The following is a 13,920-nucleotide window of genomic DNA, read 5'->3' as shown; positions in this document are numbered from 1 at the left end:
CCCAAGGAAAGGAACGTAATTTTCTTCCGTCTGACGAACGCAACAATTTCGAATGGGTGAATAAAACCATACTTCAAAACAAGCTTTTCCAGTAAAGAATTGATTAAGTTTTCCAGCTGCGCTACAAAATTCTTCAAAAAGTTTTCTATTGGTTTTTCCCCTATTTTTCCATAGTCATTCTGGATATGAGGCATGACGGTAATGTTTTTCCTTCCGTTACATAAAAATAGTTCTCCGGAAACATCGAGTATTGAATTTGAAATGATAGAAATCAAAACTAGAGTTATGATGTATAAAAACTTACCCATCATAACTTCAATGATAAAAGGCGTTTAAACAAGTCGTGATATTTTGGTTTAAATATTGAAAATTATCGATATTTTTTGCTGAGTCAGCAGTTTTTCAGCATATTTATCCACCTTAAAAATGAATTATCTCGAGATCTAGACATCGAAAGTTAACAAACCATACCATTTTTGGATACTACTAATTCAGGGCTATCCAGCTGTGGGAATGATCTTTTCTGAAAATGCTCCTAGGAAAATGCTGACGTCATCGGAAAACGCCAAAAACGTCGATTTTTCGCCTTAAAAATGCCATTTTTCGGCACCAGGTGGTCGAAACTTAACAAATAACCCCATTTTCTTTATCTACTTTTCACGCTGAATCCGTTGGTAGTCTCAGATATTTAATTTTCAGACTTCGAAAAAACCGTTAGTAAAGGGGGGACCCTTGATAAGTTCTATCGATTAACTAAAAATCGATTCACTCGAAAACTGCAGGAGATTCGAAGGGCAAATTTTTTTTGTCAATTCTACACCCTATTAGGAGCATAATATCAAAAATTTGCCCTGATCTAAGGGGTGCCCTACGAAAACCATTTTTAAGGCCTTTTTTGAATCTCGGACGCTGGTCTAAAAGGACTTTTTCCAAGAAAGAATTGAATAACTTTTTGTACTTTTCTTTTGGATAAGCGAGACAAAGTAAATAGACAACACTGTCCTCTTGTGGTTTCAAAAATGTATAACAACATAGGGGTTGGACGAAGCGCTCGCCTGGCTAAAATCCATTTTTTGTTGCTAGGTCGTCTGCCATTCTTAATTTTAGAAAATTGCTCATAATTTTTGATCTAGTATTAAGCGAAAGTAAAGAGGATAGCATAAAGATTAACAACCTTTAACTTTTGCACTTTCTTTAATAGCCACAACCCAATAATTCGCCAATCCTTAAAACTTTGGTATGCTTTGTAGTCAGAGTTAGATTTCATTTTCAAATTGTCGTGATGCAAAATATGTTGCAAAAACATAATGTGAGATTGAAATCCCAGAACAGTCAACCAGCATTATACACACTGATATATACACGCCCATATATACACGCCCATCAGATCTTATAGTGGTGCGATCTGTTAAAAGGGTATCGCATATAGAGTCATCTACAATCATGGTCAAAATCTATTGAGAATTAAGCTTATTTCCTCGTTTTCGAAATTATTTCGAGTTCGGGCGAGAAAATCGATTTTGGGCCATCTCTTAAATATAATCGGATATTTCAATTTGGCTCGAGTTTATAGACTTCCAGGCTATATTATGAGCCTTATTGGACCATTTTTCAACTTTTGGATCCTCAGATCCTAAGGTTCTAAATGTTAAGTCTCATGTTAAAACTCAGTGTTAAAACTCTACCCTTCCAACCTACTTTAGAGCACTTACAAATCGATTGTGGTTTCAAAACTTCCCGGTGGATTTCCCTTTTTTCTCAAATATTACGACCATGATTGTAGTTAAGATGAAACATATCCAGAATTTACATCAAATAGTAGGGCGCAAACCCCTAGGACCTTTGACATCTACCGGAAAATGACGTCAACATAATTTTGATTTGACGTGAATTTTCTCGAGATAGGTTGAGAAATCGACTATATCCACTTAAAAGTCCTCTATATCATTTTTTGTGAACTTTCGATTGGTATAAGCGGTTTTGAGTTTTGTTGACTTTCAAATTTCGTCAAATTTTAGGGGTTAAGGGATTTTGCTTGTGACGTCAGTTTTTGAGTCAAAAGAAAATTTCGTAAGCCTTAGCTAAAACCCCTCCTCGCGAAAAACTCTTTAAATACTTCATTCTTTGAAATTGACCAGGTTTAGTTGCGTTGTATCAAAGATGTTACGGGTTCTAAGGGTTTGAACCCTACTACAAAGTCCATTCGTTTTAAAAACTCTATCATGTAGAAACCACTCTCAATTAGTCTAATTACGCTGACATGGTTTCCACAAGTCCTTTGTAATATGTAGTCAAAATGACGATAAAACAGTTCCATTGAACTTTCTTGCCATGGTCTACTGTATTGAATGTATCGCAAACCTGAAATTTAAAATGTATAATGAGACATGAATTTTATTTCCTTGAAACGCTATAGTTTAAGACAAATCTTTATCTAAAAAATAAGCCCAAAGCCGAAGAAAATTCCGAAAAGATCTTACAGTCTGTAGAGTTTGCCAGTCTTTCTTTGACACTCTCCCGCCGATCTACCATAACGCCATACCGCCATATTTTCCCGCCTTTACTATCACTGTAACGGACAATAACATCGTCTAATTAAGATTTTACGATTTTCATTACATCTAGTCTCTAATCTCTACCTCTGTTTTTCAGTTTCTTATCAGAGTTTATCCAGCGTGGTTGCATTACGGAAGACGAGAAGACGTTTATTTTGGACAATTTCACGTTGCGTTGCCAAACTTCCGGCAACCGAATAGAACATACACGTGAATTACATAAATTGAGTAAAGACAAATTGTATGAGATGTTTCAAAAGATTTTATCGATCAATCAGAATGAAGCGTTGACTGTTTATAATGCTGCAAGGGTAACGGTTTCTTCAATTTAACAGTTTTAGTATAGAAGCCCTATTACACTTATTAGGGAGACATTAGAATCATTTCGGGCCTCGTTTTCAAACAGAGTAATTGTTTCAAACATCATTTACGTATTTACTAATGTAAACCAAGGGACCATTATCAATTTCGATGCAAAAGTGCACACGCTTCACAAAGTATTTCTACGTACCATAAAGCGTTGAAAACGAGACTCTAAATGAAATGGTTATCATGTGATCTATAAATGAGTGATAGTTTTTTTATAAGAACATCCAAGATTTTTGATGCCTTCGGATGCTCTTCACCTTTTTTGTTTTAAGCCTAAAAATGTTCTTAACATGTTCTTAACATGTTCTTATTTTGGCCATTTTGTGAGTATTTTTGCCCATTTTCCTAAGAGATCGGTTGTTCTAGAGTAATTTGTTCTTATAAAAAAAGTGTAATTGGTTCAATTACAGGTTGAACCCACAACCTTAGATCATGAGCCAAGTGCGCTATCACACGCCTATCACCTCGACTATTGCTCCCCTCTAGAAGTTTTTCGTGAATTTGCCTAGATAGATAGATTCGATATTTTACGTGGATAACCGAGTAATCTAAGTCTTTGGATTGTTTTCACAAGGTCAACGACCTACCTACCTACCTACCTTTGGAACACACAGGTTGCGAAATTATATCAATGCGGTCAAAACATGTGATTACTCGAAAAAGTTCACGTGATTGTTTTTAAACCCATGTTACTTGCTTTACAACTTACAGCTGATAACCTTATTAGTGTTAATAAATTCGAACCAATCAGAAATAAATGGGATGTAACAAGCACATAAAAATTTTGAGTAAAAGCGTGATTTATCTTCAGTCTTTAATTTTACAACTTGTGTATTATAGAGAGCATTTTACAAAGGTTCTCCCTTGATTGGAACTTAGGACTAGTTCGGGCTATAGAAAGATTCGAACAAATAAAAGTTCGAATTAGCGAGAGTTCACTATACGGCGTACAAAATGACCCGAAAGTTAATCTTGTGACATATATTTTCGATTTTCTATGAACAGCTTGATAATGAAGACGAGCAACTGGCTTGTTTGAAAAGAGAATTGAATATCCAAGCTGATAATTTAGCTAGCAAATGTGTAAGTATTTAACCTGGTTGTTTGTTAAACTCAATTAAATAGGTCAATTAGGTTCCCGTTATCATAACTCATCTAACGTTTGGAGTTTAGGTTGACGAGCCTACGAGCCTATGACCATATGTTACTGGAAATTTCTATCTTTATCAGACCGAAATCTATTGGAATTTCAAGCTTCATTGCCTGACTTTAAATTTCTGTTGTAGGTCTCTGTTCTGGTTTAAGATTTGTGTAAAAGAAACACCTCTCGCTCCGCTAGCACGACTTTCAGAGGAACAAAGTCAGTTCACTTATAGTGAACTAGCGTCAGCGAAATACTCATTGATGCATTGTTAACCGATTTCTTTATTGACGCAGTCTGTACGATTTTTTACGCAATCAAATTTTTTCTTTGCGCATGACGACGGGCTAACACAGCACGGAGTTGCCCATCGTTATAAAAATATTCTTAGTCAACGCACAACCTCGCAAGCTCCGTCGTTATTTGACTTCGGGCAATATTTCTCAGTACAGCTCTCAATAACCGGTCATTATTGTATTAAAGTAAATGCACCCAAAAGAATTTGAGGTGCATGCTACTTTATCGTTTCCTTCATCGTAGGCGAAGTTGGAATTTGTTCACAAAGCAATGCCAGAGGTCTACATCGAAGAATCGAAAGATCGCTTCAAGAGTATGGGTACAGAACGAATCAACAATACCATTCTCAAAATTAATAAAAGTGGCTCGGATGGAAAGTTTATGGACGAAGCTGCTCATAAAATAGGTGTCATAAAGTATGAACTTTTTAACCCTTCAAACCCGAGTGACGTGTGTACACATTCTAAATTTGCCAATATACCAAGTCCCAGACTTAATAAGGCTATAAATCCTGACCACTTGATTTAAAAAGGCATATTATGCTTTTAGTAAGAGTATAATAATACCTTTCTTATGGTACTAAAAACATTGTTTAACTCTCAAGTTACAAGCTTGAAATTTTCATTCCATTCCCCTGAAATTTTCCATTGGAAAAACACTCCATTTGACTACTTGGAAATTCTTCTCAGATTATCCTCTTGAAATGTTCGTCCATCCCCCCCTGAATATGGATAGAAAAAATGAAATGGCCCATTGTCAAATTTGTCCCAATTCTAACAAATCATTTCAGTAGACACTCTCTAAAAAGATGAACGCTTCGATTGATGGACATCTCAATCACTCTACAGTACTAGTGCAACTACACTAACGGGTACTATGCACTATGAGGTATCACGTCCACATTAGAACAGTGGTTTTGACTTTGATGCTTTGGACTCTTAACACGGAGTTGATTACGATCCTAAAGAAATACTAAGCATCTTCTGTATCATGACACTACACAGGATAGATATCCAAGCTGGCACACAACGTTGTTTCAACGTTCATTTAACGTTATATGGACGTTGTGAACGTTAGATGAACGTTGAAACAACGTTGTGTGCCAGCTGGGATAGGAGATTGAATAGGTACTAGCAGATAACTTACTCTAAAACGAGCGGTCACGATTAAAGCCTAGTTATCTCCCTTCGTTTCGAGCGTAAAACTCATTCTTTTAGTAAGGCCTAAACGCCTGGTGCTGTCTATTGTGTAGACTAAATATTCACTTTTTGAAGAATTTTTTATTGGTGTTTTTCCGTATCACAGAAAACGTTTAAGTTTTGGTGGTGACAATAGCAACCTGTTCATCAAAGTGTTTGGAGATTGTTCATACAACATCAAATTGACCGTGCACGATATCAAAGGGATGGAATCACTGGGTGACCACGACATCTTTGTTGTCATGCATGTAAGTTGAACATTTCTTATGCATGGCCTCATTTCTCAAAGTTTTTTTACTACAGTAGAGTCTCCTTTAGCTCGAAACTCCTTAACTCGAACAAGTTTTCATGCCCCTTCAGTTTAAAATTGCTTATCAGCCTTACTCGAACAAATTTGTGTTCCCCGTACGTATTTGAGTTATGGAGACTTGATCTTCTTGTAGAATTATCTGCTTACAAAACCTTATGGTGATCAAAACTCTCCCGATCGCAACTGTTTGCTCTGCAATCAACTTTAAACTTCGTTCCCGTTCGCTTTTAGCTTGGCGGACATCCTGAAGAAGATTGTCGAACACAAAACTGCCCTGCAAAAGAAGCAAAGTAAAGAACTATTTATTTTATAGTGTGAGACATTTCTTGAATTATCTTTTTACCTATCTTATCTTTACCTACCTCGGAGGTCGCGATTGGCTTGGTATTTTTTTTCTGATTTTTTTAGTTTACATGTTCAGATGTTAGGGTTTTGTATCACAGTTTCATACAGATTTCGAAACGTTTTGGACCAACGAAAGCGGAACAGTTTCGTTACGACGAAAATAGTGGAGCGAAAGCATTTGATTTGTTTTGCTTTGTAACTTTTTTTTTTTTTTAATGTTTGGGAACGTTTCGTTTCCGAACGATACAAACCCGTAATGTCTGAGCATGATTTATCTGATATTCTACCCACGCTAAAGCTTTAAAGGAGCGGGCCAATTTCCCATCGGTTTCAACTACCCTTGCGCGTAAACCTAAAAATATTTCGGTTAGACCTGCCAATCCCCGAAAACGAGAGCTGGCCAGGAGTTACCAGGCTGCGAAATCCTTGATGCGGACTTGCAAAATTCCGTAATCTAAACCTTCCAGATGGTGAAAACCTTTCCGACCTTCAGAGATTTAGCGTGTCGGGTGAAAATTTCTACATCTGGGTACCAGACAAGAATATGTTTCCGAAGGCGCGATCAACGGTTTAGTGGTTGCCACATTTAATGAAACTATTTAATTAGCCTAATATCAGGCGGCCATTTATAGTAATTATTCTTTATATCTTTCAGGTTTCAAATCGCAGGCACGTGGACAGTGCCGTACCCTTTAACGCATTTGAAGTTGACAGTAATGGGTGTTCGAACGAGTCGTTTGAAGCTGGAACATGAAACTGCTCTTACGGAGGTAAATGACACAAATAACTCAAATCTTCTTAACAAATATTGGTCTTGTGTGTGGCTTAAACCTGATTTATGTTTTTGGTCTTCAATGGAAACCAAGGGAACCTGAGATCTGGGTCAGTAATTACACGATAAAGCAACTCAATCAGTAAAATGATAAAATTTCAGGAGTTTCTCATTTGAAAGGAACGAACATTTTGATACTCCAAGTTATTTTAGAGAAAAAGTCTCGTAATCTTATAAACAATGGACCCCGGTGAGCTGTTTGAAGTGAGGGGAGATTCGGGGAAAGTTTGGCGCGGATTTGTTTTTCATTTTGTGCTTTTTATACACTATAAAACTCTATTTAATTAGATAAAAACGAAAAAAACAGAAAGAAAAATCTAATTCTTTTTCACCGTTCAACACATAATTAGATAAAAAAAGGTTTTAAATTTGGTTATAAATTATTTGATAAACGCCCCTCCCCGCCCCTTTGAATAAACACCCTCCTAAAAAACTTAATGAGCGTTTATTTTGAAGTAATACGATACTTAAAGTCTTGCTTGGTTTAACAATGATCGTTTTTATCCGTAATTTCTAGTGTACAATCAATATTCACGCCGGCACGTGCATACGTAACAAATGGTTTACGTTAAAGCCTTTCCTTCATCGACGCCATTCGTTCATCAAATCCAAATGGCATTTCGATGAAGCCAAAATCAAACTATCTTACGAAATGAATGGTCATAAATCTATCAAACGTGCAGGGTGAGAATTCGACTCCCTCTTTTCTGCCCAACTGTTACGCAGATTGTTCTAAAAGTTTTCATTTTATGATAAATATTCCACTCTTGAATATCTTTTGAACGAGCACAAAACAGCTGTCTACTTCGAATTCTATCAAAGTTTTATGACCCTTTTTTGTCTCCGCTACAGATTATATTGAGACAGATTTAAGAACATTCAGACGATAATTCTGTCACCAGTGATGAGGTATTGAAATAGGTGACCAGGCCATTGATTAGGGGTTTTATGGCAATTTGGGATCGCCAAAGTCTTTATATTCGTGTCTTGCTATGATAAATGAAACAATCGATTTGAAATTCCCTTATAGCAAGAATAGTTTAGGGGCTGTCCATGTATAGGTGAGCTGGCCCGGCTAGGTGAGTTGAGAGAGATTTTCGAACGTCACTTGATATATTTTTAGCCATTTGATTCGTCAAAAATGTGACCAATCCATCCTGCTTCACCTAGCCGGGCCAACTCGCCTCCATATAAAACAATTGATACAAGTTTAGCCTTATCTATTCCAGTTTTCTTTTATTCTAGATTTCTTGAGTGTGAAGGACAATCTCATTGGAGGACGTTGAAAGAAAGATTTTTCATGGTAGTCAAGGTATTTTCTTAGTCCTATTCATTATATGCACCACTACAATGCCTTCTGACATAATTACGTGATGTAATGTCAGAAGAAATTGCAATGTCGCATATTATGAATACTGTTTGCCTGTACCAGACGACCACAGCTTTTTCTCGACATCCGAGTGATAAGATCGCGTGTTGGGATAGCGATAGGCTACTAAATACTGTTAAATGTAATTTAGGTTGCCCATATTCTGTATTACTTTACTTCAAAGGTTAGCAGAAAAGTGATGTCTTCGTTTAGCGTCTGCGCAATGAAAGCTTTTAATTGTTATGCACATATCAAGCCAGCGTAGGGTTGAGTTATAAGGAAACTACACTTTTTATCAAACTTGTTGTTTGAAATTTCACTTCGATTTTTCAGTTGTTCTCACCCCCCTGTTTAGCTTTTAGACAATGACATGGCGTTATGTACGTATGTCTCGAATGCATTGGTACCAAAACACTTCATCATGTTAAGTAATTATGCTGTGGATTTCGCAAACACTGATGCACTTGAAGGTAAAGGTAAAGGTTTTTCGTGCACAAAGATCGTATTTAGAATAACAGATTAAATTCAGCCCTTTCTTTGTTTTTGAGCAGCATATTTTTCGAATTATGGCGATAAGGTCAGGTCAAAGGAAGATATCTGCCTTTTAAATGAAGGATACCGTTTCTTATCGCGAGGAAGGAAAAAAAATTGACAAAGAAATGTCTGGTCTCTAGAAATGTCAGGGTAAGCAAGACCAAGTATTTTCACACCAATGTACCATAGTTCGGATCCCCCCTTTTCTTAAGGGGGGATGACACCTTCCAAAAAAGTGAAGAAGGGGAGATCAGAAATTTTCATTAAAAAGGAGGGTAGCAAAGAGGGGGATCGTTTAAGAAGGGGGGGGGGGCTTACATATAATTGCCTACTGTTTCCCTTCCCTTTTTACCATAAACAAATAGACAGAGAAAACAAGGCGATTGATTTTTAGAGGAGGTAGTAGCGAGAAGGGGATTATCGGATCGCACTATACACTATATATTTTCGAAAATTTAGCCCAAAACCCTTGGGGGATAGGCATTTTTAAAGGACGGGGAGGGGATGCCAAGAAGGGGGGACCATTTAACAAGGGAGGGATCAGACCCCTTCTCGCACTATGAATGTCAAGTTTTTAACAAACCTATAGTTCATTCGCTTTAAATGTGCACTAAATATTGTCTTGCTTGCTATTCATTCTAAAACAACTTATTTATATACCTATTTCAAAGCATTTTGATATTTGAGAAAAAAATAATTTCAAAAATTTTTGAAAATGAGTTACCGAGACAGCGACAGTGTAATAATGGTTCTTTTAGAAACCAATGTACAAAGAAAGTTCTTCCGGTTTCAGCGAGGTCTCAAAGCGGGTTTTCCGGCTCTCAAAATTTAAGGGATTTGAGTTAATTTGTGGCAATAAACGCCTCAAAAAACACAAAGACGGGGGTAACCCTCGGAAGGAATTTATAAACGACAAGCATCCCTTATATTAGACTATCCTATAGTCTAAGACAAATCATTATTTAAGAAATGAGCCAAAAGCCAAAGAAAATTGGCAAACGTTTTTTTCATGAAAAAAGTTACAGCTGGTTGAGTTTGCCAGCCTTTTATATTGAAATGCTCTTAAACCCTTTATTTTAGATAAGACGGAAGGTCGCTTTTACTTCAAACTCCAATCGAAAGGCGAGCGTATGGTTTTCTCATCGGCGTCCGAAAATGACCAGCTGAATTGGATCAAAGTCTTATACTTAGCAACCGGACAATCAGTGAAACCGTATGGTGTCGATGACTGGAATTCCATTTCGTTGAATAATGCCGAACAGAAACGCAAAAGAGAAGGTGCGTCATTCCTAGAAACTAAGAAGGTAAACTAGCAAACTATAGTCTGTTAATTAATCATGTCAGAGGGCGGAAACATGAAGGCGATGGGCGTTTGCTAGGATAGGAGCTGCGTAGGAGAACGAGAAAAGGTTGGTGAGAGGCTGCTGATTAACAATTTCAGTCGTTGTCGCCGACAAAATTTCTTTTTACGCTTACCTAGCTCCTACGCTCACTTTTCCCGCGTGATGCCGTTCCAGCCCGACTGGCGTGCCAGTCTACTAAGACGGAACTAAGGAGCGATTGCCGAACGGTCAAGGTGTCAGGGGTTCGTGGTTCGTGTCCCCACTCCTTCCAATACTCTGTCCAGTTTATCCATAGCCGAGCCGGCCGGCCGTAGACCCCGTGAAAACAAGTGAAAGATTATCTAAAAGTCTTAGATTACTGGGCTATTCACGTAAAATATCGACTGTATTCTCGTTTCTTCGTGATTTGCTGGCTCATATCTGTTTTCATTCACTTTTATTGGCTTGAAAAAAGCCTAAGATCGCTAAGTTAGTAAGTTAGTAACTGTTCCTAATTCGTCCTTCAGTCTTATTTTCTATAACAATGTGTTTATAAAAGAATTTTAATTTTTTATATAGTCGAAGCTGAAGCATTCAAGAAAGGACTTTCCAATGTTATTGGTGCAGATCCTGGTGAATTCAACCAGAAGCAACTATTCTCCATTTTACAGAAATTAACACTATCCTATCAATTGAAAGAACAGGCTTTAATGGTAGGTAGATCTAGACTGTCGTTTATAATCCGTATAATACGGTAATATCGGTGTTATATGATAATACCATAATTTTTAAATATGTAATTGAGTTTTTTTACTACCATAACCCACTTTTAAATCTAGTCGTCTAATATGTTACGGGTATGCCCGTGCCAAAATTCTAAAATCGACCCTTAGAGAGAAAAAAAATTGGCATTTTTGGGACCCTTAAAGAGATTTTTGTCCAATGTTTTTGAAAATCACGACCCTTTGAGGGAGAAAATTTAGATTTTCGTGAATTTAAGACCCTTACAGAGACTCAGTTTGCTTTTTAATAATTTTTGTAGAGACTTTCGAGGGTCCCTTTATGGCTCGCACATACCCGGCACCCATTTTGCCTAAGTACCCGCCCCCTCCCCCGGGGTTAGACTATGGAACTTGTATTTTTATATCTCGAATAATATACGATGACTGTTATTCGTATTCTAAGCTTGTCTACTTCTTTTTTGTAAATATATGGCGAAGCTAGTAATAGACGAAATGATAAGATCTTGAATCTCAATTAAATGAATGGCCGCAATTTTATCTACAAAGAGACTATATATTTCTTCTTTCTCCAGAAGATTCTGAAATCCATTTTAAAGCGTTCCTTTATGCAAGCAAGCTTTGTATTTGAAGATTTATTTTATTTTGTAAAATTCACATCATACTTTATCTGAATCAAGATAAGATAGAAATGAACATTCAATAATTTTACATTAGATATAACAACGTCTGTGTTGAGAGATTTTGAAAAACTTTCTGCAGAAAACTTGTTGATATATTACTATCGTATACAGTTGATCCTCACTTATTCGAAATTCTATTTAATCGAAACTTTCTATAATTCGAACAAATTTTCATTCCCCGTCCAGAAGAAACCTTCGTAAAATGCTTTCTTTGATTTGAGTTTTTTTATAGTTAGTTAGATTCCTCATTCGAGCTCGAATTAGCGAGGGTCAACTGTAAATTATTCAGTCTTTCGGGATTTCAAGCTTCTAACCATTCTAAAGATCTAGAGCAGATTTTATAGCGACACAGTATGCCTAGAAAAAATAAAACGATATTTTTTTAACGTTCACTTGACTTGAATGTTAGATAGACGTTGGTTTGATGTTTTATACAAGCTTGGTGGTTTCAATATTTTATTTTCCTTCTAATATTTTTAGGGTCGGTTGACACGAAATCAGAAATACGTTTTGAGAGGATACCGTCAACGATATGATATTCACGTCATCTTCGCTAAATTGGATACATTGAAACATTTGATTTGTTTATCATCAGATGAACAATATACAGTGGATCCTCGATATGTCAGATCGGTGTTCCGCTTCTTGTCTCTAGAAATGTCAGGGTAGGCGAGACCAAACGAATCCCACGCTTTCTACTTTCTAATAAACCTCAGGCGTGTGCCAATTAATTATTTAATTATCCCACTAAACTCGATCCAATCTTTTTTTGACATCTTTTTCTATAGTCTAGATCTAGATGCGAAAAAAAGACTGGGGCAGTTTTAGTTTAGTAAAACGGATAAAAATGCCTGCGTGGTCATTGGCGGTCACGGTTGAAAAGATGTATTACCTTATCGGGGGAAAAAATGTCAGAGTTTTATTTAGTCGAGGTTTTTATTTCGTCGGGGAAAAATTTCGTAACCTAGAGGTACTTTTCCCCGACCAAAATTTCAAATTCGTCACTTACACCCGACTAAATTGTCCAAAAGAAATGATTTCCTTTACTAGCTCGAAAATGGATCTTGTAATTCGACGTTTAAAGCACTAATTTCGGTAAATAAAGGTGTAAAAAAATTAGATTTAAATTTTGGTTGCGGTATAAAATTTTGGGTAAATGTTTTGGTCGGGGATAAAAAAATCTGGTATAAGTTTTGGTCGGGTGATAAAATGTCGGGGAAATATTTCGTCGGGGAAAAATTTCGTCACCCTCTCAAAATTTTCGTCACTTTCCCCGACATTTTTTTCCCCGATATAAGGTAGTGGGTTAGAATGACGCAATAACCAAAATTGTTTTGTCTCACGAAAGTTCAGATTAAGTTCATTCAGATTTATTTTCAAATTCTATTGGTCAGGAAATGTCAGTGTAAGGAGGTGCAAAACATATGGATTATTGTAAAAAAACTTCCAAAAAGAGAACTGTAATGATCTTAGCAGATTCTCAAACAGTCATTAAAGGCTAGAATTTACAAAAAAGTCGACACCAACTTTCTGGGCCCCTTTTTTAGGTTTTGTAATATTTATCAAACTCCTGGTATAAGTGATTCCTGTGTAGACAAATGTTCTTTACTTTACCAGGAGAGGTTCAATAAAGTATGGATACACCAAAGAAGAAAATCAAGAATTTCTCGACCTTCACGCACCGCTTTATGACTATGTAAGAAGATCAATCATCTATTTCAGGTGAGACGAAGATTGATAATAATATCAAACGTTTGGAAAACTTCTTACCCCTTTAACTGCCGATGTCGGCATATGCCGACATGAGCATTTTCGATTTCTTTGCCGATGTCGGGATTTGCCGACATGGGCACTTTCCTTTTTTTTGCCGCAAAATTTAACACTTCTACAAAGATTTTTTATTAGATGGTTTGCAATGAAAAAAGATAATAGTTAAAAGCTTTTCTATGTTGAAAAATAACTATTCAACAATGTTCAACTCAAAATTATAGTCCTTGGCTGATACTTCATATATTTTTCAGAAAATGAAGTCAAAATCGATACCTTTTGCCCATGTCGGCATATGCCGACATTTGGCAAATAGGTCGAACCTTCTTTTTTTCCCGTGGCAAATAGGTCGAATCTTAAAAAATACGAACGGCAGTTAAAGGGTTTAAGTTTGTTTTGTACCTTTGGATAATTCCTTTTGATTACGGCAATGTTTTGAAATCTTTGTAATTTGTGA

At 36.6% G+C, this 13,920-nt stretch overlaps 1 protein-coding gene across 2 annotated transcripts in view; it reads left to right on the top strand.

Annotated features, from left to right (window-relative positions):
• Nucleotides 1–13,920, top strand: part of LOC136816726 (calcium-dependent secretion activator 1-like) — a 34,599-nt gene that overhangs the window by 8,107 nt on the left and 12,572 nt on the right. For both annotated transcript variants that reach the window (XM_067073045.1, XM_067073044.1), the window contains 13 exons: nucleotides 2,653–2,866; nucleotides 3,930–4,007; nucleotides 4,606–4,778; nucleotides 5,668–5,809; nucleotides 6,103–6,161; nucleotides 6,872–6,986; nucleotides 7,566–7,732; nucleotides 8,294–8,360; nucleotides 8,773–8,887; nucleotides 10,032–10,229; nucleotides 10,853–10,986; nucleotides 12,177–12,361; nucleotides 13,314–13,418. In XM_067073045.1, the coding sequence (XP_066929146.1) occupies nucleotides 2,653–2,866; nucleotides 3,930–4,007; nucleotides 4,606–4,778; nucleotides 5,668–5,809; nucleotides 6,103–6,161; nucleotides 6,872–6,986; nucleotides 7,566–7,732; nucleotides 8,294–8,360; nucleotides 8,773–8,887; nucleotides 10,032–10,229; nucleotides 10,853–10,986; nucleotides 12,177–12,361; nucleotides 13,314–13,418 (1,752 nt within the window). The remainder of the gene's footprint in view (nucleotides 1–2,652; nucleotides 2,867–3,929; nucleotides 4,008–4,605; nucleotides 4,779–5,667; nucleotides 5,810–6,102; nucleotides 6,162–6,871; nucleotides 6,987–7,565; nucleotides 7,733–8,293; nucleotides 8,361–8,772; nucleotides 8,888–10,031; nucleotides 10,230–10,852; nucleotides 10,987–12,176; nucleotides 12,362–13,313; nucleotides 13,419–13,920) is intronic.

This window comes from Clytia hemisphaerica, unplaced genomic scaffold, assembly GCF_902728285.1.
Source record: "Clytia hemisphaerica strain Z4C2 unplaced genomic scaffold, Clytia hemisphaerica genome assembly, whole genome shotgun sequence".
Lineage (NCBI taxonomy): Eukaryota > Metazoa > Cnidaria > Hydrozoa > Leptothecata > Clytiidae > Clytia > Clytia hemisphaerica.
This window is presented reverse-complemented; position numbering and strand designations above follow the sequence as displayed.